Raw genomic sequence first — 26,924 nt, forward strand, 5'->3', positions numbered from 1 at the left:
TAAACCAGGGGTTTTCAACCGGTGGTCCGCGGACCCCTGGTGGTCCGCGGCGGCATTGCATGTGGTCCGTGACAAGAGCCTATGTTGATCAGTTCACCATTGTTTTTTTTTTATATAAATTCGCTTTGATATTTCAACACATTTCCAGAATACCGTTACATATCGTGAAAAATATGTTTAAAATAATATAAAGGAAATTCAAGCTGACAGAATGTAGCCTTGCGCCTATCCAGTCTATGGTAGCCTGTGATTCGCTAATGGTAATGAGTTGCGTCGCTAACCTCACTTATTATTCATTACGTACAGTCTTGCGAGCAAAGTTGACACACATTTATAAGCATAGCCGACGAGAGTATTTTAAGATAGGTTGTAGTACAGCAAACATTTGTTACATATGTACTAGTCTAGCTATATATCTAGCACCAATGGATCGTTTTGTAGTGAGGAAAGTGCCAGAGGGACAGGCTGCCATGACAGAGGGTCAGGCTGCCACGACAGAGGGACAGGCCGCCACGATAGGGCAAGGACAGGCTTCCGAAGCGTCAACTTCGCAAAAAAGACGAAAAAGAAAATACAATGAGGAATATGTTAAATATGGATTCACAGTGACGACAGACAGAGCAGGAGAGGAGGTACCACTGTGTTTCGTATGTTCAACAATTCTCTGTAATGAAGCTATGAAGCCGTCGAAACTTACGCGGCATATGGAGACGCATCACGTCCACTTGAAGGCCAAACCCGTTGAGTACATGCAACAGATGTTGCGTGATTTCAAAGGACAGCAGGCTACCATGAGGAAGAGTGCAAAAATAAATGAAAACGCACTGAAAGCATCGTATCTGGTCGCTCTCAGGGTTGCAAAAAGTAAGAAGCCCCATACCATTGCAGAGCAGCTTATATTGCCAGCAGCCATAGATATGTGCAGAGCTATGGTAAGCGAAGAATGTGCCAACAAATTAAAAACTATTCCGTTGTCAGACAACACAATCGGAAGACGAATTGGGGAAATGGCAAATGATGTCAAAGACCAGCTGATGGCAAAACTTCAGACAGTTCTGTTTTCCCTTCAAATCGACGAGACGACAGATGTTACTAATGATGCGCAACTGTTAACATTTGTGCGATACGAGGACAGTGGCACTATGTGCGAGGAATTTCTTTTTTGCAAACCACTGCCCGGGCGAACTACCGGTGTAGAAATATTTAAAGCACTGGACGATTTTTTCACGGAGCACAATATCTCGTGGCAGAGGTGCGTTGCATTATGCAGCGATGGGGCCCGAGCCATGAGTGGCAGCAAGACTGGACTGTTTGCGCATGTAAGGAGGGTGGCTCCGGGGGTAATTTGGACACACTGCCTGATTCATAGAGAGGCTCTCGCCTCCAAAGATCTCAGTGTTGAGCTCAGTGGTGTGTTTGATGTCGTTGTCAAGACGGTCAACTTCATAAAACGAAACGCATTGAATACACGCCTGTTTTCATCCCTATGCCATGACTTGGGAAGTGAACACAGCTCTCTCCTTTATCATTCAGAGGTGCGTTGGCTGTCTCGCGGCGCTGTGCTCGCCCGTGTGTTTGAACTACGCGGAGCTATCTACGAGTTCTTGTGCGAGAAGCATTCTGATCTGGCTTCCAATTTCAACGATAGTTACTGGTTAACTAAGCTGGCGTACCTCACAGATGTTTTTGCAGAGCTGAACAAGTTGAACAGCTCCATGCAAGGGAGAGATGCAAACGTCATGCAGCTCTACGAGAAGCTCGACGCATTTGTGAAAAAAATGTCAAAGTGGATCGAACGAGTGGAGAGCAATAACTTGGCGATGTTTCCTTCAGTTGAGGAATACCCTGACAGCACTGACATCAACGACACTATATGTGAGCATTTGAGGAAGCTTGTGCGTCAATTCGCAAAGTACTTCACTGATTCGGAAGAGTGGCGCCGTGACAGCAAGTGGATCCTGCTCCCATTCAGTGACGATGCATCAGTAGGGTCAAGTCTGACGGCTGTGGAAGAGGATAAGCTGATTGAGATGTCCACAGACTCTGTCAGGAGGCATATGTACGACACACAGCCCCTTGTTAAATTCTGGATAAGTTGCCAGACAGAATTTCCACAGCTTGCTGCAAAAGCAATGAGGTGTCTTTTGCCCTTTCCAACCACATACCTGTGTGAGAGTGGTTTTTCTACACTGGCGTACTTAAAGAATAAGTACAGGGCTAGGCTTGATCCAGAGAATGACATGAGACTGTCTCTGTCTACCATTTCGCCACGAATAGACAGGCTGTGTGGACTTCACCACGCCCAGATATCACACTGACAGGTAGGCCTAATTCTCCCATGTTTTCACTGTTACGACCCTGGCGGGTTTAGGCCCCGCCCTGTGTTAATGGTAAGCCTGTTCTCTCTCCCTGCTTTTCTCAATCTCTCTCTGCTTTTCTCAATCTCTCTGCTTTTCTCAATCTCTCTGTCTCTACAGCAGGTGATTGGTGACAGGTCTGTCCTGGCTGGGTTATAAAAGCCCTGACCAGCCAGCAGTTGAGGCTGCCTTGGTCTTCATTTGTTGGATTTTGGTTCTCCGGTGTTGTTGGATTTTTGTTCTCCGTTGTTGTTTTGTCACACACCTAGACTGACTTTGCATGACATTTTTAGTTACTTTTCCCAATACTGAATTGCACAACACTTTATTATTCTTTATTCTTTCTTTAAAATAATCTTTAATTTAATTTAATTTAATAAATCTACTTTTATTATTATAAAATCTGCGTGGCCTCTCTTTCATGTTTCATGCATTGAGCTATGCATGTAACACCAAATACACACGCGCACGCGCAGGCACATCAGTGGGCCGCGGATTGCTTTCTAGTCCGAATGGTGGTCCCTGGGACAAAACCAGTTGAAAACCCCTGAACTAAACTGTAGCACAGATAGGCCTACTCTCTTACTACGAAGGCTGTGACTGTAGTTAATGGAGAGAGGGGCATAGGAGCAGGCGCGATGCAGTACATGAAACCAGGGGAAAATACCCTCGAGATAGATAAAGGTCTGAAAAATAAATGGCGCTGGGTATGGCTGGAGGAGATTGGACGAGATGGCAAACCATTTAGCAGTTGGTGTAAGAAGTTGAGTGAGACAGGCGCTTGCTTCTGCACGCTGTGCTCCAGGAGGCTAATATATGCATCCAGCGGCAAAAAGGTTCTTCGTAAACACGAATCAGACCCTCGTCACCTAGCTGCTGTTCGTGCTGTCCCACACACGACGCGTTTACCAGGAGCAACAACAACATCTGATGTACCGGCTTCCATAACTGACCGTGTGTGTGAGTTAAAAATACGGGTGTGTGCATTTCTCGCAGAACACGACCTCTCCTTCACGCTATCACAACCCCTGGTCGAGCTGTGTAAAAAAGTAGCGGAAGATAAAATTGCACTAAGTAAAATGTCCATTTCAAATCAGCTGGCCAGCTATTTCAACACTCACGGGATAACACCTGAGTTTAAAAGGCAAATTTCCACCAAACTGAAAAACAACATGTTTTCCCCTGAACGTCGACGAGGCCACCAATAATAACATGGATAAAGTCCTCAATGTTCTTGTTCGTTTTTTTGACAATGAGGAAAATGCTGTTAAAACGCAACACCTCGCTAGTCGAAAAATGAACATAGCCAATGCTGCAGCACTTACCCAGGAATTGAAGGATGTGCTGCAGTCCTATGGTTTAGGGCTGCAGCAGGTGACCAGTATTTTACTGGACAATTGTGCGGTTATGCGGGGAAAGAAGTCCGGTCTCGAGACACAGTTGCGCAGGGAGAACCCGCACCTGCTGGATATATCTGGCGACACAGTCCATATGGTTTCTAACGGTGCAAAAGCCATGATGAGCCCTTTCAAGGCAGAGGTGGAAGATTTCTGCTCGGATGTGTTTTATGACATAGAGAAGTCTCCGAAACAGAAAGAAATATTTTCGGAATTCCAGAGATTACTCCATCTTACACCGAAGAGCTTGATCAGGCCCATCAGTAACAGGTTCCTGCAGATGTTGGAGGTGTGCAATAGGGTGAGAGAACTCCTGGATGTCCTGATTGTGCACTACTACAACCTACTGGATCCGGGCGAAGAGCATAAATACAGGTAGGTACAAAGCATTTAAAAATGTGTGTGAATTAAATCGTATTTGTCACAGTATAGCCTCTCAGCCTGGCTCAAAATACGCGACTATCGTGTCCGATTCTCGGCTGAGACCCCCCCTTACGACAATTGCGATTGTCTTTGTGTGCGGCGAAACCCAATGTAAAAGTCGGACACAAAGTCGGGACTTGTGTAGTTTTAGCCTAGTCGTTTCTATGAGCACTCTTCACAAAATAACACAGAGTACACAGCAGAGGTCCTCTTTATTTGCTCACCCGTGCGGTTACCTGGCATACATGCGTGCTTTTAAATGTTGACAACATCCGAAACCTACACCTACGAGCCGCGTCTTATCCCTTGCGCTGTCATTCAGCAGCACCCCGTTGGGATTGATAGTTGATATATAACTATTTTGTCTTGCGCGAAAATAAAACGACCTTCCTTTTTAAGGAGCTTTTTTCTTTTCTTTTTTTGAACATGTGTTATATTCTGGCCTATAGCCTTCCCTTATGAGAAAATGTGTTGTAGTGCAGAATCAAGCTGTTTTTTTTAATAGTGGCTATAACGGCTTTATAGTATTGCTGTAGTTAATGCAACACATGAAACTGCCAGCTATATGCTGTATGATGATATGATAAAAATATTGCATTACTGACAGTTTTTTTTTTCATTAAAAAAATAAAATAGGGATGTATTAGTGTATTGTCTATAATGCTGTATGTTATAACATGCAGCCTTAATCCCCATATGGTTTTATAAGAGGGAGCATAACGTGGGTGTGTGTGTGTGTGCACTCCAGAAAGTTACTCAAACAAGTCCTTGAAAGGCACAAGGTCTCGCCTCAGGAAAGGGCCAGAATAGAGGTTCTGCAAGGAGAACAGGCCACAGCATCCAGGACCCAAACAAACCAGAGCCGGAAGGAACGCATCTCTGTGCTATTCACAGATTTTGATAGGCTCACAGTCTTGATTGACCTGTTCAGAGGTATCTTGAATGAGTAGGAAAATCCATGGCTAGTTTACATACATTTATTTATTACTTGGTGGTAATGGCCCAGCTCTCCTGGATGGCATAGCTTTTTAGTTAAGACAAGGTGCAAATGGAACAGTTAGGTCTATTTTTCAACAAAAGTAATCCACCTCAAGAGAATTCCTTACAGCATTGTATAGTTAGTAACTGTACTGTAATTACCTAGTTGCATAGTAGTAACTGATGTCTTGTTCTAAGTTTTAATTACAACTAATGGAAACATGCCTAAATGTTTTTTGTATGTTTACAGGTGTCCTTCCAACATTTCAGGCATTTCTGAAAAAACTGCAACATGAGAAACCAATGGTGCACTTGTTGCATGTTGAAATGTTGGCACTGGTAAGAGAGCTGCTAAGCAAATTCATGAAGCCAGGAGCTATCCCCCTGAGTGTCAAAGAGATCCTCAAGATCAATGTACGGGATGCAGCGTTACAGCTGCCTAACAAATCCCTGTGTGTTGGAAAATATGGATACTCTGCCATGACCAAGGCCCGTGTGGCGAAGACACTGTGGGTTGGAAACTTGTACAACTCCCTCAGAGAGGGCTACATGAAGGCAGCAGAGTTTCTACTCAAAAACCTTCCCCTCGACAACCACATGGTCACCTCACTCTCGGCTCTGACCCCATCCCTCATACAGTGTGACTCCTTAGGTTCAGCATTCATGGCATTAGGGAAGGCCTTGCCTAATGTGGTTCCACCTGAAGCACTCGGCCCACTGCGGGAGGAGGTTCGTGCATACCAAATAGATGCTGACCTGGTACCTCTGGCCAATACCTATGTTGAAGAAAACAGCCGAGTGGATGTGGACTGGTGGAGTCAGGTGGCACTTCTAAGAAATTCAGAAAGAGGTGTGAGATACCCAACCCTGATCAAACTTGTGAAAGCCCTTCTTTCAATTTTCACAGGCCCGCTGGTGGAGGGGTCTTTCAACATAATGGATGACATACTGGAGGCAGACAGGTGCAGGATGAATGTGGAAACGTATGAGAGCCTCGCCATAATTAAGTCAACAATGAAAGCCAGGAAGTGGACGGCCTCAACAATGTTAATTGACCAGCCTTTAAGGAATTCTTGCCTTTCCTCCTATAAAACATACCAACTCCACCTAGAGAAAAAGAAGGCAAGAGAACAGGGAATGAGGGAGAAAAGGATGAGTGAGGCCATGAGGGTGAGGTCTACAGCGGTGGCAAACAGAATAGTGACCCAGGCGAAGAAATCAAAAGGGCCATCCTCTTCCTCCACTAGGCCAGCTGCCTCACCTAGACCAACCAGACCTTCACCAAAGACCATCTCCTCTGCAAAAACAAGACCTTTTCGACCCACTGGGCCCTCCACCACCTCCTCTGGGGCAGCTAAAAAGCCATCCAGCTCCTCCTCTGGGCCCTCTGCCTCCTCGTCTGGGGCAACTAATAAGCCTTCCGCCTCCTCATCTGGGCCCTCTGCCTCCTCATCTGGGCCCTCTGCCTCCTCATCTGGGCCCTCTGCCTTCTCATCTGGGCCCTCTGCTTCCTCATCTGGGCCCTCTGCCTCCTCCTCTGGGCCATCCACTGCATCCTCTGGGCAACCAAAGTTATTTTCTCTGTTTCATGGTCCAGCCAAGAAATCCTCTTCAATAGCCTCAACTACCTCTGGAAAAAGGAAGAGTTCGGATGACTCAGAACCCGGAAAAAAGAGGAAAAAATAGAGCACTTTGTTTCATTTTTTGAATCTAGTTTTGATAACTTAAACCCCACTAAAAAGTACTTTGGAGATACAAATGCACTTTGTTTATTTCTTTCTATTTGATTTAAGTTATCATTTCATGTAGGAGTTAATGTTTTTGATTACTTGTTTTGATATTACTTGATATAACTTTCTATTGGTTTTATTAACATCTGTGTATTTAATTTGCCATTTTATTTCTGATGAACAAAGTTCAAAGTTATTGAAATGTTGAAATTGTTGAATTATTTGATTTATTAAAACTGTTTGAAAAGTAAATCAGTCCTTTTAATGTACCCTAAATTTCAGAGTGCATTTACTACAGCATGCTCAAAATTCACTATTTAAGAGTGTTTTTATCAAAAGGGGGGCACCAGGGGGGTCACGGCCACGGAAGGGGGCCATGGCCCCCAGTTTGGGAACCATTGTGAACACTATACAATAATCTGCATACATGTATATAGTTGTTTGCATGAGTCTAAAAGTTCAGGCTCAGGATTTTTTTTTGCTTTAATCCCTGTATATCAGCAACTTGTTCAATCCAATATCCCCTACCCAAAGCATGATACAAATGGTTATAGAGCACTTTTATATTGTATGACAGAATACTGCAAAGGTGTTTGAATTTTGTTTCTGATATTTCTTGTAGGAGTGTTTATGTGACCTTGATTTGAGGAGGATGGTCTCTTTGTCCATGGACGGACCCAACGTCAATTGGCGTTTTCTTGAGATGCTGCGGACGGAGCATGCTGAGCATTTTGGGGGTGCCCAGTTGGTTGTAGTGGGAAGTTGTGGGCTACACACTCTACATAATGCTGTCAAATGTGGATTCACTGAGTGGCATATGGAGAAGTTCTTAAGAGCTCTTCATACTATTTTTCACAATGTGCCAGCAAGAAGGGAGGGTTTTTGCAATCTTACAAAGTCCAAAACCTTTGCTTTGCCTTTCTGTGGTCACCGCTGGATCGAGAACCTCCCAGTAGTGCAGAGAGCCATTGAGATCTGGCCTGACATGAAGAAATATGTTGATGCTGTTACAACCAAGAAGCTCCCAAACCCTGGAACGTCTTCTTATGACACCATCGAGGTGGCAACCAAAGACCCTCTTATTTTGGCAAAGCTGCATTTTTTCATGGCAGTTTCACGAAGTGTGACACCCTTCTTGACAAAGTATCAAACGGATGAACCTGTGCTTCCATTCTTTGCCAATGACTTGGCTGAATTACTGAAGGTAAGCTGAATCTTTTAAGTGAATCTGTGTGAATATATGTCTTTTATTTAACATCATCTCTTTTCATTACAATAAGACTACTGCTGGTTGATTTGGGCCAATATGTGACCACAGACTACATCTATATAATCAATTTCAAATAGCTCAAGTGTATTGTGACAATGATGCTACTGTGTCCCAAAGACATTTTCATTCTCGGATATGTTTTCCCTGTTTTGTAGAATTTGCTGAGGCGATTCATCAAGCGAGAGCTACTGACTGATGTCACACCTCAGCACTTGGTACGGCTTGATGTCACTGACAAGCAGTCGAGGGTGCATCCAAAGGCAGTGGACATCGGCATTGGTGCAGAGACTGCCATAAAGGTATTCTGGAAATAATCATGGCCGACAAGTAGGCGTTTCACAAAATTGCAATTTGGTGGTTAAAGGGAAAGAGCAAGGAGAGTTGTGTTGTAAACAGTTGTGTTGTAATCAGGGACAGTTCACTTCAGCTAGTCCTTATTCATCCTTAGGAACTCCAACAGCGGAGTAAATCCTCAGAGGAACTTTCCATCCTACATTTTCAAAACCAATACATGGAGTGTCTATCCAAAATGGTCCAGAAGATTCAGGAGAGGAGCCCTTTGAAGTTTCCGATTGTTAGACAATTAACTTGTCTGAACCCAGCCTTAGTACAGCAACCCTGAACTGTGTCAGAAACAGATGAAGAGCATAGTCAGGAAGTTTCTACAAGACAGACAGTTGGATGGAGGAGTTGCTGCTGGTACATATTCATACATTATTTTATTAATGAGGTCTAAACATAAGCATACAATTTACTAATGTAATACCTGTACGTAAGGGATAAAGAACATCATGGTATTCTTGTATCAAAAAATACTGCATGTTCAAAGTGGTAGCACAGGCGTTACACCTCAAAGTGCATTATTTGTTTTATCTACGAATGCAGTTCGTTATCCTGATTATGCCATTGTTGTCATGCCATTATAAGTTAGAATAATGCTGTGCAGTGCATAGCACTAAGTGTATTGTAACACTCTTTAATGTGACAGTTCATTGAAGCTTCCCAATGCGGCCGATGGTCAAAAAATAGGAACTACGTAATAAGAATCATAACATAATGCATATGCTAACACAGCACAATAGGACATTAGATCAAGCAGTCGTATGAATAATAATATATTACTGATATTGTAGCTATACATTTATTTGAATGCTCTTTCATCCACTCTTCTTAGGTGATCTGATCACCCAGAAGTTCTCAGAGATGCTGTCCCTGGAGGTCCGAACTGAAGAATTTCAGTCCTTCCAGCCATTCAAGAAAAGACTGGATGTCTTTCTAAGCAACATCATCAGTGAGACCTACCCACAACTTTGGTCCTTTATCCAGAAGCTTCTACTCAATCACACGGGCAGGCAACAGTTGAGCGGGGCTTTTCGGTGAACAAAGAAATTGAAACCGCTAACATTCACGAAGACACCGTTGTAGCGCAGAGAATCGTCTGTGACTACATCTCTCTCCATGGAGGGGTTACCAAGGTCCCCCTCACGCCAGCCCTGCTTTCCTCGGTCTCATCTTCCAGAGCAAGATATAGAATTCATCTTGAGACGGAGAGAAAAAACAGAGAATCTCAAGCAGAGTCAGAAAAACGAAAGGCCATTGAGGAGAACCTGGAGCAACTGAGAAAGCACAGAAGATCCATCAAGGAGGTAGCCGAACATCTGCTCAGGGATGCTGATAAGTTGGCAGACCAGGCTGAAGCCAAGCAAGCAGGCAGCAAGATGGCGGAGCTAATAGCAAAATCGAATGCCTTTAGAAGGAGCCACAAGGAAAAGATGGCTGAACTCATTAAACTGGACGAACAGATTGCTGCCAAAAGAGCTGAGCTCCAAAAGCTGTAGGATCTATTGAAATGCACACAGGCACACCCACAGACGAATGCAGGCACACGCACACACAAACACACACACACACGTACACCCCTCACAGTTATTGTTTTAAATTATTCTGTCTTAGGACTTAAATACAGTGTAGATTGCAACAACCGCACACAGGCACACCCACAGACGAATGCAGGCACACGCACACACAAACACACACACACGTACACCCCTCACAGTTATTGTTTTAAATGGTTCTTAAATTAATGACTTAAATACAGTGTAGACAGGCTGTAGGTTACTTTGGGAAAAAACATCCATACAAAGGCGCACCCACAGACGTGTGCATGTGCATACATGCACTCCTCACACAGTTATTGTGTTTAAATATGGTGAATGTTATGTTGAAGCAGATCTTTGAAAGCTGTTGTCCTCAGAGCATATTGTTCATTAAAGTTATTTATTTGATTGATTGATTGATTGATTGATTTTCAATTTTTTCATTAATACGCATACCAGGGAAGGTGCGACGTTGGTCTTAAATTTTATTGAAAGTGGTCTTAAAAAGGTCTTAAAAAGTCTTAAATTTAAGACTAAAAATCCTGGGGGGAACCCTGCTCTAACAAGTAAAGAAAAAGTGGCTCGCCACAGAGCGCGGGTTAATGCAGATCCTGCTGCAAGGGCAAATTATCTGACTAAAAGAAAGCGAAGGTATACCACACACACACACACACACACACACACACGCGCGCGCTTCATGAGAAAGTAAAATCAGTGATGTAGATCTTCTGAAAGGGTAGTTTTAGAGAGAGATGTGACATTAAAATGGAAGAAGAATTAAGGCCATAAGATTAACAGTTTTATTCATCTTCTTACTCTTAGCTATCAAAGGACAAAGAGAAGGACAAAGAGACAGGGAAAGATCACAAACATCCCAGTCGCAGATCTGCCCAGGGAAAAAACAGGTGCAGATGAGGGAAAAAGTGGAAACAGTACCAGAGAAAGTACAGAGAGAGGAAAAGAGTGCTTGCTGAAGTTTTGAACCTTACTCCTCCCTCACTGAATTCAACAGCAGATGACCAGCTTAATGGCCCTCCAGAGCCTTTAGTGGATGTTGCTGACCATGACTATGTGCAGCCACGTTTAGAGAGACCACGGGCATCCTCAACTCCTGTGAGGGCAGTGCAGAAAAGCACCAGCAAACATAGAGCAGTGCTGAAGGAAAGGGAAAAGCTAAGGTTTGAGCTAATCAAAATAAGGAAGGTACTTAAGAGTGAAAGACTGAAAGCAAAAAAGCTGCAATGTAAAGTTGATAAGCTCAAAGTGAAGAAAGGAAAGGATGCAAGTGTGAGCAACAAGAAGAGAGACAAAAAGAAAATTGCAGAGGAGAAAAAGGAGAGGGTTGTAAGCTTTCTCTGTAGAGACGAGAATACCCGCATGCTGTCGGGTAAGAAAGACACAGTTACCAAAAATAAAATGAAACACCAAAGGTGAGTACTTCTTCATTCTCTGAAAGACCTCCACTCCAACTATAATTCAACTGCCCTGAAACACCATGCAATCTCCTATCGACAATTCCTAAGATACTGCCCTTTCTATGTTACCCAAGCCAAAGAGTCTGACCGAAACACATGTAGCTGCTTTGACCATGACAACTTTAAAATGATTGTTGACAGGCTCTGTCAGAAAGGCATTCTGTTGACCAATAGGATTTCGGAGCTCCTGGAAGCCATTGTTTGTGACTCAACCAACCAGAAGTGCATGTACCGCTTATGTGCCCAATGTTGCTACAATGAGGTGGAGTTTGAGGGCCCACTAGATAATAGTATCATCACATGGGAGCAGTGGGAGAGGATTGTTGTTACAGAAGGGGAGAAAACATATGCAAAATTTCACAAAATTGAGAAGAGTGGCAGCACGGCAGACCTTCTCGGTCTCCTCAACCAGAAATAGACGCCTTCATACGCCATCAGTTTAACTGGCTGCACCAGACCCGGTCCCTCAGAGAGTTGAAGCACTCTCTGCTTAGAGATGAACTGTGCGTTCATATTGATTTTTCGGATATTATGCCTGTAAACTGAATCGTGAGGTCCAGCATTTTCACTTCGGTGGCAGCCGGAAACAGGCCACCATCCACACCTGTGTGGTATACACAGGTAATCCACTCACACCTATGCCACCATCTCTGGCTGTCTTCGCCATGACGAACGTGCTGTGTGGGCCACATTTAGAACCTGTTGTGAGAGATGCCATGACAAAATGTGAAACACCACCTTCCTCCCTCCACATCATAAGTGATGGGCCTGTAACACAGTACAGGAACCGAAAGAACTTTTACCTCTTGAGTACTGTACCTTTTCTCTTAGGTTTCAAGAGTGTGACTTGGAACTTCAGTGAGAAAGCACACGGGAAAGGCGCACCTGATGGAGTTTGGAGCAACTGTGAAGCGTATAGCCGATACAGCAGTGCAGAGAGGAAAAGATTTGCAGACCCCTGAGGATGTTTATGACTTCCTGATCAAACAGAAGTCTACCGTTAACTTCTACTGGATATCTGAGGAGGATGTTGACAAGTTTGATGAAAAAGTGCCAGAGCTTGTTGCCAGCTGTAAAAGGCACCATGAAGCTGCATCAAGTCATCTCAACAGAGCCAGCCACAATTCTGTACAGAGACATTTCATGCTCATTTTGGGTTTTTTCCCCCGGGGGCCCCAAGGGGGGGCGGGGCCCTTCCCATTTTTTTTTTCCGAATAAAAAAAATATCCTGGGGTTTGGGATTCAGGGACGCACTTTTTAAAGGTTCCAAATATGCCGTTTTTTAATTTTCCCTGATGTATTTTTTTCTTTGGCGAGCAAACAGCGCCCCTTTAGGTGAAATACTGCCATCAAAGGGAGGCCCTTTAAAATTGGCCCCCATCTACAAAGGGTTTTTTAAACCAATCAGTTAAAAGCCGGCTTGTCCCCCGAACGTCATAAAGGGTCAAAAAAACTGAAAAAATTTTAAAAAAATGAGGAGGCAAGCTTGTACGTCCCTCCTCCCTTAAAAACTTTAAGTTTCAAACCCACACCCCCAACCCCATGCTGTTGCTAACCTTTAAAGGGAAGGTTAAAATTTAAGAAGGGAGGGCTGGGGAAAACCCAGATTTTTTTTCTGAAAAACGTTTAAATAAAAAAACCGTTTGAAATTCATTAAAAAAAAAACGGGAGGGTAGGCCCACTCCAAAATTTTCGCCCCTTACTCGGGGAAGAGTTTAAAGGGAAAAATCCCCGGATTTTTTGTAAAGGGGAATTTATACAAAAAGACGGGGCTAACGGGGAGTGTAATGCAAAATTGTCTTTTCTGCTGGCCATGCCTCTTGTTTGACCGCTCCAGCCCCTTGAAAAACCCCAAGGGAACAACGACGGGTTTTTTTGATCTAAAAAACCCTCTCGGGGGGAAATTTGAGAGGCATTCAAGCCCCCGTGGCATAAAATTTTTCCGAACTAAAAATAAAATTTTTTGGGCGAGGGGGATAGGGAGGCACTAGATAAACCCGGGCGCAATAAGGGTTTTAAAACCCAAAACCGAGGTGGGAAAAATTCGTGCCTTTTTTAAAGGGGATAAATTTTGGGGGTGGTGTACCTCGGATCCCAAAGAGCAGGCATTCCGGGGTATGTATTTTGCAAGCTCTAGCAAAAAGGGGGAACTTTGGGGATTTTGGGTTAATTCTTTTGCTGAGTTTGATATTAACATGATGGAACCCTAGCCACTGCTACGACATTCGTGGGTTTGTCAAGTACAATCCAAAATGAAATAATTGAGAGCATTGATCATGTCATTCAGGAGGAAATAAACAAGGAGATAAACACATGCGAATTCATAGCAGTCGAAGTAGATGACACCACGGACATATCTTGCAAGTGCCAGTTGACTGTCATCGTTCGCTACGTTAATGCCAAGGGTGAGATATGCGAGCGCTTTCTTGGTTTCTTTGACGTCAGTGCAAAAAGGGATGCTCAAGCCATAGCCGATGTGACAATGAGGGCAATTGCAAACTACAGTCCTGAGACAAAGCCACCCGTCAAACGTATTTTGGACCCGAGTTGCATGAGTGGAAACCGGCGGGGTACAGGCCCGGCCCAAGACAAAATGCCCCAACGCTTTTTTATTCACTGCTATGCACAAAAAGCTAATTTATTTTTGGCTAAGGGGACAACAAGGGTTAAAGAATCAAGCTCTTTTTCGCCGATTCGACTTTTTTCCAAAACCTTTTTTCGGGCCGTTCGGAAAGCGGACACTGAAACTCGTGACGGGGATAAAAGAAAAACGCGTCCCTGGTGGAAGTAGAGCGGGGGGAATTTAAAGACCCGGGGGCGTTCATGCGGGACATGAGGGCGGGACATCGTTGATGATCGCGTTTGACCGGATGGGCGACGGGCCCTGGTTGGGATAACGTTTGCAGTCTCACAGAGCTCTTCTCGGGAAACAAAAACTTAACGACTTTGATTTCATGTTATGTTGCGTTTTTTCCAAAAAATTTTTCCGGCCTCCCTGAACCATTGTTCCAAAACTCCAAAAGCAAAACCCTGGACATAAACAGTGTATGAAAAAGTGCCCGGCACTCTGAAGCTTTGAAGGTTTCCCCAAAGTATTTAAACATTCAGCCCCCCTGAAATGGGGAAACCCCAGTGCGACACAGTTTTTTGGCTTCCCCAACGACGACCAAGCGAACCCCCCGGCCTGGAGGTTTTTGATTTTGGTGCCATTTAGGGGTGGGGATCTAGCGGACACGGGCTCCACGGGGATTTTTAATGGGCCCCCATTTTTTTTAAATTTTCTGGATAAATTGTTACAGCAAATACACTGAGTTTTCCAAAATGAAAAAATCTGAGTTTCTTCCGTGTGGCGGGATTTTTGCAGTGTTTAAGACTTACTCAAAATTGGGGTTTCCCTAGCCGTGCTTTTTCCAGTTAAATTGAAAACCTCCCCAGTTTTTTACGAGCAGCGACTAAAAAAAATGAACTTCGGTAATCTTTGCGGCCCACTCTTTCACAACCCCCTTGCTGAGCTGCTAACCTGCCCCAAAAAAGAGGGGAACGGACCCCCTTTTTTTTCTGGGGTTTGCAAACTGTGGGGGCTGATGCCCCACCAAAAACCCGGGCTACAAGAAACGGTCTGCGAGAGGTCTTTTCCCCTAAAAAGGTTTTAAAATTCCTAAGAAACATTGTGCACGGGAAGGACTTTCCCCACGGAAAAAGGTTTAAAATTGGAATCATCCTAATACGAGCACTGAGGGCCCCAATGGGGATTTTTTGTATCCCGGGTCAAGATCATTTGCCACCTTTAAAGGGAAATAGGAGAATGGCATTTCTCTACAAAAAAGGGAAAAAAGCTTACTTATTTTTTTTCGCATGTGACAGCCGAGGCTTTTTTTTTTAGCATCCTGGGGACAGGGGGGTTTTTGGGAACCCGTCAGGGGACTTTTAAAAAAAATTTGTGATGCGCCCCTGTGGGTTTACAGTTCAGTTATTATTTGGGGATTAACAAATAGGGTGTAAGGTTTTGTGTTTTTTTTGTGTTTTGTTTTTAAGCTTTTTGCGTTATGGTTTTTCAAAAAATAGCGGGCAGCTGCAATAAATTTTGCCCTAAATTTTTTTTATGCAAATTTTTAGTCACTTTGTTGAAAAGGGGTTTTAGGGGGACTTTCCAATTCAGTTTTAAACCGATCTCCTGGCCTCCTAAAAATTTGGGCCACCACCGCTAAGGGTTCATGCTTTTTTCAAGACCGCAGAGCAGTTTTAAATTTGTTACAGTCCATCGAAATTTAGACCCCAGGATGTGTCCAGAACCCCCCAAAACCCCCCACCCCCTAAATCAAAAAGGGGCAAAAAAAAATTCCCTTTGTTGTCAATTATGAGGGAAAAGCTTTTGTGGGGAAGATCACTCGGGTTGGGGGTAAAGGGAGGATAGAGGTGAGCTGCATGAAACAGGGGGGGCCCAAAAAAATGTCTTAAACCGGGCCCCTCAGCCCTCCCTCCTCACTACTATGAAACTGATGTGCTCTCTGTGATCTCTGAGCCGGGGCCCGTCAACTCCTGTCATTCCAGGCTCAAAAACAGAAAGGGCTGGAAAAAATTTCCCGGGGCCAAACCCCGGATGTGTTTGTTTTTAAAAAATTTTTGAAATTTTTCCCTTTAAATTTTTATTGTTGACAAAGATTTTTTTTAATATTTATGATGGAAAAAAGAAGAATTGTTCTATGAATTGAGTATGAAAATTTTTCTCAATAAATTTTTCCCTTTTAAAAAAAGTTAAATTTTTTTTAATTTTAAAACAAGGGCCAAAACCATTTTTTCATTTTTTTTTAAAAATAATTTTTTATATGTTTTTTGAAACAAAATCTAATTTAAATGTTTTTAAAAATCCTTTTAAAATTTTACTTCATGGGCTTTCCCTTGCCCTTTCATGTGTCAATTGCTTTTTCGTTTTTCTGTTTTTAAAATACGGTCGCTGGGGTAAAAAAATAAATTTTTCAACTTTGGGTTTAACCCGTGTTTCAAGTAAAAAACTGGTTAAAAACAAAAAAAAATTACTTTGGGATAGATTTTAGCCCTCTTCTACAAATGTAAAAAAAGAAATTTAAAATTTTATTTTTTAAAAAAAACTGGGCCCCCAAGGGAAAAGAGAAAAAAAACCTGTCTATGGGATAATTTAATCCCCCAGTACAACCCAAAAAACCCCTATTTTCTAAATTTAGAAAAAAATATTTTTAAAAATTTTGAGAATATATTTCATTAAAAGGAAACATTATTTTCATTAAAAACTTGCAAGCTTCAGGGGGGTGAATTAATTTTAAAATTGTAAGCTTTTTGTGGTTCCCCCCATTTGACAAATTTTAAAGGGGACTGTGTTTTAATTGGTAAAAAAAAGCTAGAAATTCTATTAAATACTTTTACACCCAACCCGAAATGGAAAAATATACATTTAAAAAAAACATCTAAAATTTTTGTTTTTTCAAGGGTTTTAACCCTTTTTTTTTGATTTGGACATCATACCCCAACCCCTTTTTTGTCAATGACCCCAAAAAGCTGCCATTTGGGAAAACCTGGGAAAATAAAAGGCGTAAGAAATTAATGAAAACCCAAAAGTCAAACCCGGTCCCCTTCCCCTGGGGGGTAAGGAGGGGGGCCTTATCTGCTCCAAACATGCCTGTATTTTTTTGGCGGAATACACAAACCCCAAACCAAAGGGAAAAAATTTTAAAAAAAATGTGATATTTTTTAAAAAATTTTAAACATGAAGTATTTTTTTGTTTTTGATGAAAAACCTTTGTTTCCCCGCACAAAAGGAAAGAAATCCCGATGTCCCTGATTAAGATTTGGATTTAAAGATGATTTTAAATGCCCCCAAAGAAAACAAAAGTTAAATTGGGTTTTTGTTGTTGTAGTTTTCATAGTTTTGTGGGAAAGGTTTTTAAAAAAAAATTGTAAAAACCCCCAGGTCTTATAAAAAGGAAATTTTGGGAATAACAATTGTTTTTAATTTAAAACTTTAGGGTGGCTGCGGTTAAAAAAATAATTTTTTTTTAAAGTTTAATATAGGGCCAAAACGCTATGGATTTATTTTTGTTTAATGTGTATTCCCAACACAAACCTAAGATAAAAAATTATCTAAATAACAGTAGGCCTCCCTACTAGTTTCATATTTTTTTTTTTGAATCATTCAAAAACCCAAAAAAGGAAGGGTTTTAAAAAAAAAAAATTTTTTTTGGGAAAATTTATTTTTAGTTAAATTGGGGACGTTTATTTATTTTTTTTTAATCTATTTAAAACCAGTTTTGTCCTTGGGGTCAGCGGTTTTAAAAATTAAACCCAAAACCCTTTTAAAAATAGTAAAGGGGAAAAAAAATTTTTTTTACCCTATACAGTGCCCCCGAGAAAAGCCTTTGCCACAAGGGAAACTCCGCAAACAGGACAGGGGCCCAGGCCAGTGACAAGGGGCGGGGCCAAATTGTGAAAGGGTTGGGCTGAAAAATTGGCCCCTATTTCAGTCCCCCTTGCGCCAATTTTTTTTTTAAGAAATTTAATTTTTTAACACCATTTTTTAAATTTTTATCATTTCTGTCTTCTTTCTGTAACACCCAAAGGTATACCCTATGTTTTTTTTTGTGTGGTGTGTTTGGGTGTGTGGTTTGTGTGTGTGTGTGTGTTTTGTGTGTGTGGTGTTGTTTTAGGGGTTGGGTGTGTGTGTGGTGTGTGTGTTTTGTGGGTTGCGTGGTGCCTGTTTTCCCCGTCCAAAGAATTATGAAGGGAAAAGGAGGGTGGGAAAAAAGCCATGAAGCGTATCTTTTTGAGGATACAGATGTTTTTTCCCCCGGGACTTTGGGTAAAAATTTTGTAAAATTTCAATTTGATTTTTTTCTAGCAAAGGGGCGGAAAAAAATTTAAAAAGTAAAAGCCCGGTGGCATCAAAAATTAATGTAACTGACGCCATTCGGCATTTGTTAAAGTTTTTACCTCCATCCCCCCGGGGGTCTATTTTTTAAAGATTAAAATTGTTTGTTTTTTTTTAAGGGCTGCAAAAAAAAATTTCCAAAAGAAAAAGATCAGTTTTAATTTTTATAAAGCTTCATGCAGAAAAGGGTCACTGCGACACTGAAAACCCAAAAACCCCTTAGCCGTTTTAATGTTTGGAATAAACCCCGTGCGCCAGTTTAGCAGAACCCCGTTTTTGGGAAGAAATTAGGGAAGCGGGATGTAACCCCTTTCCATGCGAGATGGATGGGGTGAAGAAGCGCTGGGCCTAGGAAAAGGGGCCCGAAAGAAGAGTTTCTTTCGTTTCTTGTAGGGCCCAAACTTCAAAACCGGTGGCCCTTTGAAGGTTTGAAGAATTGGGGGAGGGGTCAATTTTTTAACATCAGGGAAATGTTGCTCTAATCATTTTGAGCCCCCTAAATAAAACAAAAAAATATGTATTCACATCTCCCCTATTTCTGTTTTAAACCCCAAATAACTAGCTAAGGTGTATTTTTTTTCAGAGACTCCCCAAATGGGTTTTTTCCCAGAATGAACAAAACGTTTATTTTCCAAAAAAAAAACTATTTCAAAATGATTGGGGAGATGATGGCAAAAAATAAAAGTCCAAGGGGGTGAAACCCCCCAGCATTCCTTGGGGCTCATGTTGTTTTTATACAAACATGACAGGGGATTCAACCAAGTTCATGTGGCCCCCTGACGATTAGTGATGCTTCATTAGGGGTTTTGCCCGGGAAAAGGGGGGTTTGTGTTTAAAACTTAAAACCCAAAGACTTTGGGGTGCATGTATCTGTTTCCCCCGATAAATGGTCCACATCTCAGAGTTTGAACAACATTTTGATTTTAGACTGTTTAGGACAATGAGAGGATATTAAAACCCCTTTTTCCCAAACAATGGGATTTCCTCCCCTTTAATTACTTTTAAATAACCCATCCAATCCACAGGTGTCTTTTTGAAAGTAAAAAGGGCAAAGGAGCGGGCACACAAGATGAATTTGGGGAAAATTAAATTTAATGCTGTGAATGGAGGGGGTTTGGTTTTTGAGGGCCTTCCAAAAACCCCCCCAAACCCGGGGGAAAAACATACATTTGTTAAAAAACTGCGGCACTTTACAAAATGATCCCGGCCCAAGCCAGAGCTGCCTTAATTTAGTTTTTTGATGGGCTTCCCCAATACAAAGTAAGAGTTCCCAAATTTTTGAAAATTTTTAATGTTTAAAGTAATGTAAATTTAAATTAAATTACACCAGGCTTTTGCAAAAATTTAGTTTTTTAGAAATTTGGGTTCCATTCAAATTTTGAATTTTTAAATTGAAAAATTTGGGTTGCCCCCCAAAGGGAAATAGAATTTGAATTTTAGGAAGTTTTTTCAAATTTTGACAAATTTAAAGAAAAATTTCCCAAAAGTCCCAATTAAAGAATGTTGAATCTTACATAATTTCCAAATTTTTTTTTTGAGAAGTTAACCTTTTGTTGAATTAACACTTTTAAAAATTCCTTTCTGGGGTCAATATTAACACAGAGGATCAAGGTTTTATTATATTCCCCAGGGTGTAATAATATATCCCCTTTCACAGGACAGACGAACAAACATCAAGCAGAAATTTTGTAAAAGAAATTTTGAATTATTGTCTGTTGTTTCCCTCAAAGACATTTTTAACAACCCAAAACCTTTCTTTCCTTTTTCACAAAGGTCCCCCCGCTTTTAAAAATAAACCCAAATATGCGCATCATCACCTTTGACATCCAACAGGACTGCATCAACTCCAGAAGGTTTTGGGTGGGCCCTTTTTAAAACCGAGGGTTTTTCGGTTTTTTGGAAAGTAAAAGAAGGCCCCCAAAAAAGGGGGCTGATTTTGGTTTAAAAATTTAAAAGCATTCCTTCAAAGTGGAAAGTTTTAAGGGAAAAAATTTAGGGATCATGTGTTTCAAAAGGCCCTTTTTCTAAAATCCTGGGCCAAAAGCCAGGGCCAAAAATTCCCCATCCCCCCAACTATTCTTTTATCATGTAACTAAATTTAGGGGGTATGTATACAGATACATTGCCCGCCCCCAAGACCCAAAGGAAGATGGGGGGGCCCGGGGGCCCCTTTTGGGCTTAAAATCTGCTTGGGGGTTTCTTTTCCCAAACATTCCCCCAATTTCTAGGGGGTTTTTCCCTCGCCCTGCCCCCTTCCCCTTGGGGGGTCTATGGGAATGCCAACACCCTTTTGGTTTTTAAAGCGCCTGAGACAAGTCAATTGTTTTGGCGCTATTCAAACATTAAAAACATTTAATTAAATTGTTTTTTAGTATTTTTCTTAAAATGTTTTTCTTTATTTTTTTAGGCAAGGGAAGTTTTCGAAACTTTTCCCAAAAGGGGAGCCCCCCACAGAGACCCCGAACAGGAAATTTTTAAAAAACTCAGCCTCGGCCCCATAAATTTGGGATTTGTGGGCAGGCAGCAGCCAGGTCCCAGCCCCCCGGATTGAACCTTATCCAAAAATGGTCATTTGTGCTGGGGACAAGCACCTCCCCCTTGCAACACCTGTTCAAATTTTAACTTCAAATTTCATCAATTTTTCCCCAAAACCTTGGCAGTGGTTTACTTTTTTGAAATACAGCCCTTGGGGGCTCTATAATGGGGGGAAAGTTTAGGCTGGTTTAATTTCCTTGATTCCCCGGGGGGCAAACAAAAAATCATTTCGTTTGTTCTGTGTTAAAAAAAATAATATACTTAGTTTAATTTTTTCAATTTTTCAAAAAAACCTTTGTTTTAAAGCTGGCTACAAGCAGTGGGGTTTTTTTTTGGGGAAATCTGGTGGGTTTCCCCAAATTTGGGTTCGGGCTTGCTTTTGCCCAATTTTTCAAACTTTAAGAATTTAAAAATTTTTGGTTTATCGCACACTTTAAAAGGATCTTGGCCCTTTTAAAAAAGGTTGGGGGGATTCCTGAACCCCATAAGTCTTTGTGTGTTTGGGGGCTGGGGTTGGACGGCGGGAAGGCTAATGATCATAAATTAAAATAATGTGAAATGTAAGCATTTGTTAGGTTAAAACAACAAAAAAAGGGAAAAAGGCTTGAAATAAACTGTGGGAAAAAGGTTGTACCCCCTTTATTTTGGGAAAAGTTTTTTGAATTTTAAAATTTTCTCAGAAACAAATTTTCTCCTTAAAACAATCGCCTTTTAATTTTTTAATTTTAAGTCATTAATTTTTGGACAGTCTTTTGCTGTGTATGGGCTTTTTACTTACGACCCTTTTTTTAGTGACTTGAAGTGTTGGCAACTGCCTTTTTGAGACAGAACAATAAAAACATATATTAGGGTAGCATATAAGGATTTTTAAAAAAAAAGGGGTTTGGGGTTTCTGAAATACATAATTTCCCGTTTTTTTGAAAAATGATTTCCAATTTTTGTTGGTAACAAGCTTTTGGGGTTTTTCCAAAAAAAATGGGCCCCCCGACCCTTTCTTTTTTTAATTTTGTGGGGCCCTTTTATTCATAGAAACATAACTTTAAAAATGCAAATTGGGCAAAAATACAATTGAAAAGTTAAAAGGGGGGTTTGCCAAATTTTTGGCAAAACAAATGCTTTTTCCCCCCTTCTGGAACAAAGTTTTTTCCAATTTTTCTTGGGCCCTTTTCCAAAAGGATTTTTAAATGTTTCCCCGGAAATTTTTGAAGTTTTGCAGGTTTTAAAGGGCAAAATGAATTTCTGTCAAAGGGGTTAAAAATCTGGGCGTAAAGGGTGGTACTTTCCCCCTGGTGCAAAATTTTGGGGATTGGGAAAAGGTAAACCGATGCTTGGGCCCGGGTTTTAAAAAGTTGAAGTGGGGTTCGGGTTTTCCCCCCGGGGGATATTGAGTGATGGTTGTTTAAAAAAGCCCCAAAATTTTCTAATTTTATGTTGAATTTTTAGGTAGGTTTAAAATAAAGGGATTTAGAAAGGGCTGTGACCTTGTCCACATCAAATGCCTTTTTTTGATTCCAGATCAAGAAATTGGGGGCATTAAAAAATGGATTAAAAATTTCCCATTAAAGGCTCTTTTAAAACCCCTCAATGCAAAGATTATGTACGGTCCCCCGTTAAAAACCCGGGGTTTTTGCCTCTGTTTTTGGTACAAGTCATCCCAAACCCAAAACATTTCCCCCCCAACCCCGGTTTTTTGTTTTAAAAAAGGCAAAAATTTTGCCCAAAAACATTGACTGTGTAGGAAAAACACCTTTTACAGTTTTCAAACCCTATTATTGTTAGAACCCCTGGGGAAAATGAAACAACCCACTGTAACCCTAAAAGCAGGAAAGTAAACAACTTTCCCCCTAATAACCTTTTTGATTCCCCTCACGTGCCAAAAGTAGTTAGGAAAAGGGTACTGGGAAAAAACCCGCCTAACCCCCTTGTTTTTCCCCCACTGAACCCCCCAATGGGAAACAATTTTTCTTCAAGCTGTCCTCCCAAACGCCTTCTTGGAACAATAAATTGTTTTTTTAAAAAAACCCCAAAAAGTGAATTAAGATATTTTCTCCCTTTCATTTAGGATAGTTTTCTTTTTTAAATTTAAAAGGGGGTAAAGAACCAATTGGGGTGTCGTTATTTTGTGAATTTTGTTCCCTTTGAACCCCCTCAGAATTTTACAAAGAAGGGGTAACACATTTCATCGGCAAAACCACTTCGGAAGGGGTTTGGTTCAAAACCAAAAATCTTTGGGTGTCCCCTCTTCTTTTTTTCCCGGGGAAAGTCTTCCCTGGAATAAAAATGTCATAAAAAAAGGGTGTTAAAAACAAATGAGTAGTGGAAACCCCCCCTTTTGAAAATACTAGGGCCTGTTCCAATTTTTTGGAAAGGGAAAATTTTCAACCCTAAATTTTTAGTCCTGTTGGTTAAAGCTGAGAAGATCCCTAGTAACCCTTTCCCTAAAAATTTGACTTTTTAAACTAAAAGGGTATTTTTTGGGCTGAGAAGGGAAGGGTGGGTAAGTTCTTAACCCACATCGTTTCCAAAACCCCGGAAAACCCTTTCGCCCGAGGCAACAAGGTTTTCAATGGCTGTGGGCCAACTCGGGCAAAACCCTTTCGCCCATGATTTTGGGGGCCCAAGGGGAAAAATTTTGGGGGGAAAGAGGGTTTAAAAAAAAATTAAATTTTATTCAGTAAGCATTCGTAGTGAAAAAAAATCCGATAAACCCCAAAAAGTTTTGCGTACTGACCTGTTGCCCCAAAAAATAACCTTACATAAATTAAAACACACTTTTTCCCCTAATTCTAGGCAAGTACGGGTTTTGTGCTAAAACGTTAGCCCGTAGCAAGCTCTTTCAATATTTAAATTTACACTAAATATTCTCTATACATTTTGCAAAAAAAAAAATTCTGTAATTTTAAATGCCTTTTACATAGTACCTACTGAAGAGGAAAAAATTTTGGGAAAATACCAAAAAGTACGAAGGGGATGTCTGCTTGCTTTTCCCCCCCATCCCGCTCCCTCAAGGGCTTTGCTCAACCCGGGGCCTTTCCCGAGGTCTAAACCCGCCCTTGCTTAGTGCAGTGAAACTAACTGGTTGGCCCACACCATAAAGCTAGGGAAAAAAAATCCCTTTAAAATTAAATCCAAATAAAGGTTTAGGGTAAATCCTTATTAAGGATTTAGCTAAATCCTTATTAAGGATTTAGCTAAATCCTTATTAAGGATTTAGCTAAATCCTTAATAAGGATGATTTAGATTTAAGGATTTAGATATAAGGATTTAGATACACTGTTAAAAATTGATGTAAATTTACAGCCAATTTTCCCAGGAACATTCTGTATTCTGGAAAATACAACATATTACTGGGGAAAGCAATGCATTTTGGGTTATACAAACTACGTGCAATTTCAATCTGTTGAAATGTCTGATTATACAGTAATTATCTGTTATTTGCAAAGCATGTGTGTAAAAGGAATACTAAAATGAGTGATTTTACAGACAATTCTTGTTCTTATAAACTGGCAGCGCGACTTGAGCAGGTGGATGTGCAACGAACTTTTCCTTCAACTTTATAATTTATTAAGGCCTACTTTTTAGAGAATCGCGAAAAAATAAGGTAAAAGGGGGTGGGGGAAGGAGGGGGGAAGGTGGGAGGGAGCAGGTAGTCCAGTCTGTGTAAATGTTTTAGTAAAGTCGTGTTAAAAACGGTCGTGTAGTCTCCGTGGAACTAAGGTGGGTACATGTTAAGTAATAATGTTAGAGTTTACAGGCTTAGCCATCCTAATATCTCACAAGTAATGTTTTCTACCGATTTGCATTTGAATTTATGTTCGATGATGTAGCCTAGGCACAGCCCATTTTTAAGTGAAGTTTGCGCAAGCTAACGGCTAAGTTAGCACTAGCCAAGCGTGGTCATTGTAGTAAACCGTTATTTTACTCTAACCCTTCTTTACATTTAGAAAGACATCTTTAAATATACTTCTTATTTTGGAGCGCTAGCACTAGTGAAAATGTTTCCCTGCCAATTCTGTAATAACGAGTGCTCAACTAAATATGCATACGCACGCCACATGCGATTACACCAGAACGTGCCTAATGCTAATTTTGCTTGCCCGCTCATAGGCTGTCTAAGATCTTTCCAAAAAGTACAGAACCTTAGGTGTCATATCTATCGCGACCACCAACGACGGCATGAGCGTACTGTCGGTCGACCCAGTGTGACTTTTGAGTGTAATGTGGATTTTTGCGGCAGGCAGAGTACTGACACAAGATATGTAGTTGCACATGTTAAAAGCCATATAAGAGAGGGACGGACTGTCTCTTGTCCGTTCAGGGAATGTGGGAAAACTTTCGCCGTGACCTCTACATTTTCTTCACGTGTCCCGAAATCATAAACACGACCAAAGCTTAACTGCACGACCTGCTGCCGAAAATGTTGCATCGTATGAGCCTCATTGTCCTGTTGAGCCAGATGCACCTGACTATGATTCTGTTCAGGACTAAAGTGACGTTTTTCCTGAGAGTGCAGACAGTTTGACTTACTTGCAGAATCTGGCTTTGTTCTATTTGAAGTTACAGGCTAAATATCTTCTTCCAGTATCTCTTATACAAAGCATAATCGAGGATTTTCAGGGAGTCCATGATATTAACCAGTCCCACTTGCTAAGTGAGCTGCAGAAAAAGCTGTCTGCATTGTCTGTCAATGAGGCGAGGATTAAAGAGATACTGGATGTGGTTATGTCAGAGGACTTATTCAGGTCCTGCAACACAGGTTTGCTTAGGTCCAATCAAACAAGGAAAACTGTATTCAAAACTCATTTTAACTATATTGAGCCAGTACCGGTGTATCTTGGCCAAAATGAGTCTGGAAAAGATTGTTTTGCACAATATGTGCCAATAAATGAATCTCTTAAGTGCCTTCTTCGCAATGAGTCAGTCAGACAGCAAGTGCCCTCTTATAGGCAGCACACTCAGATTCAAAGAGACATTTTGGAGGACATATGGCATGGCACAACTATAGACCAGAATCCATTATTTCAGGCAGCTAATGCTTTGGGAATTCTTCTTTTACAAGATGCATTTGAGGTAGTGAACCCACTTGGGTCAGGGAGGAAAAAACATAAAGTCTTGGCTGTGTATTTTACCTGTGCCAATTAGGGCTTTGACCTCGAACTTCGTTGTTCGAATATAATTCGATTGTTTAAAAAAATAAAGAAATTCGAACGAATTTTAGGGAGCCCTTAATATTCGAACCTATATGGGAATTATTTTTTATTAGTGTTGTTTTCAATTCAGATTCCAAGGTTTTTTTCACGCCTGGTGAAGTAAAACCGCGAGCTCATTATCAAGGCTATTATTGGTCATCTGGGCTCCTGTAGACCTATGACGTTGGCATCCTCCTGGTTCGCGCAATCGCGCTTATTTTAAAACAATATTCTAAAACAATGGCCGCGCCAACGACAACTACGCCTGATGAGGAGTAAGCCTTAACCTACTTAGCCTGACTGGCTTATTTTTTTATTTATTTTTGATGAGAACAGTGGATAAAACTGTTTGTGTTTAATCCAGAGTCTGATAATAATACAATTAAAAAAACCAAAACAAGTGACTGTGTTTTTCTTCCGAAAGCATCATTGACTGACTAGGTGCACGTCACGAAAGGTTCCTGTAAGCTCGTGTATTTCCGATGGAGCGTTAACTGTCATATGTGGGACCCACACTAATGTTGTACATATTACGGACACCCGCCATTGACTGATACACTGCCCTCTGGTGGACAGAACATCGAACTGAAGTGTGATACTAATATTGGTCTTACTGAAGACATTTAATGGTCAAAATATTATTAATAAATATTCGAATACATTCGAACTTTAATATTAATAAACAAACGAACTTCGAATATGATTTTTGGGCAAAAGTCAAAGCCCTAACACACACACACACGGAACATGGATTTTGACAGAAATGTGTAGCTAACACTATATTTTTTTAAACTT

The 26,924-nt window shown here is 41.1% G+C and overlaps 2 protein-coding genes and 2 long non-coding RNA genes across 5 annotated transcripts; all 4 read left to right on the forward strand.

Annotated features, from left to right (window-relative positions):
- Window positions 1-2,912, forward strand: LOC134870065 (protein FAM200A-like). 2 transcript variants are annotated; one of them, XM_063892080.1, is made up of 2 exons: window positions 1-2,321; window positions 2,478-2,912. In XM_063892080.1, exon 1 carries the CDS (start codon window positions 237-239, stop codon window positions 2,316-2,318), a length of 2,082 nt encoding a protein of 693 aa, XP_063748150.1. In that variant the 5' UTR covers window positions 1-236; the 3' UTR covers window positions 2,319-2,321; window positions 2,478-2,912. The 2 variants fall into 2 exon arrangements, with proteins under 2 accessions (XP_063748150.1, XP_063748158.1); XM_063892088.1 differs by having other exon boundaries at window positions 2,481-2,912.
- A 629-nt stretch (window positions 2,913-3,541) lies between these two features.
- On the forward strand, window positions 3,542-7,137 carry LOC134870079 (uncharacterized). The gene is made up of 2 exons (XM_063892098.1): window positions 3,542-4,129; window positions 5,406-7,137. Exon 2 carries the CDS (start codon window positions 5,459-5,461, stop codon window positions 6,839-6,841), a length of 1,383 nt encoding a protein of 460 aa, XP_063748168.1. The 5' UTR covers window positions 3,542-4,129; window positions 5,406-5,458; the 3' UTR covers window positions 6,842-7,137.
- A 403-nt stretch (window positions 7,138-7,540) lies between these two features.
- Window positions 7,541-9,476, forward strand: LOC134869914 (uncharacterized). The gene is made up of 3 exons (XR_010166471.1): window positions 7,541-8,089; window positions 8,311-8,454; window positions 9,330-9,476. It is a non-coding gene; the product is annotated as an uncharacterized LOC134869914 (long non-coding RNA).
- Window positions 9,477-9,721: 245 nt separating this feature from the next.
- LOC134869230 (uncharacterized) lies at window positions 9,722-10,441 on the forward strand. Its single transcript, XR_010166391.1, has 2 exons — window positions 9,722-10,014; window positions 10,147-10,441. It is a non-coding gene; the product is annotated as an uncharacterized LOC134869230 (long non-coding RNA).
- Window positions 10,442-26,924: the final 16,483 nt, after the last annotated feature.

Source organism: Eleginops maclovinus, chromosome 1 (genome assembly GCF_036324505.1).
Source record: "Eleginops maclovinus isolate JMC-PN-2008 ecotype Puerto Natales chromosome 1, JC_Emac_rtc_rv5, whole genome shotgun sequence".
NCBI lineage: Eukaryota > Metazoa > Chordata > Actinopteri > Perciformes > Eleginopidae > Eleginops > Eleginops maclovinus.

Coding starts and splice junctions, on each gene's coding strand:
- LOC134870065 (XM_063892080.1), top strand. CDS start 237: ATGGTAGCCTGTGATTCGCTAATGGTAATGAGTTGCGTCGCTAACCTC.
- LOC134870079 (XM_063892098.1), top strand. CDS start 5,459: ATGGTGCACTTGTTGCATGTTGAAATGTTGGCACTGGTAAGAGAGCTG.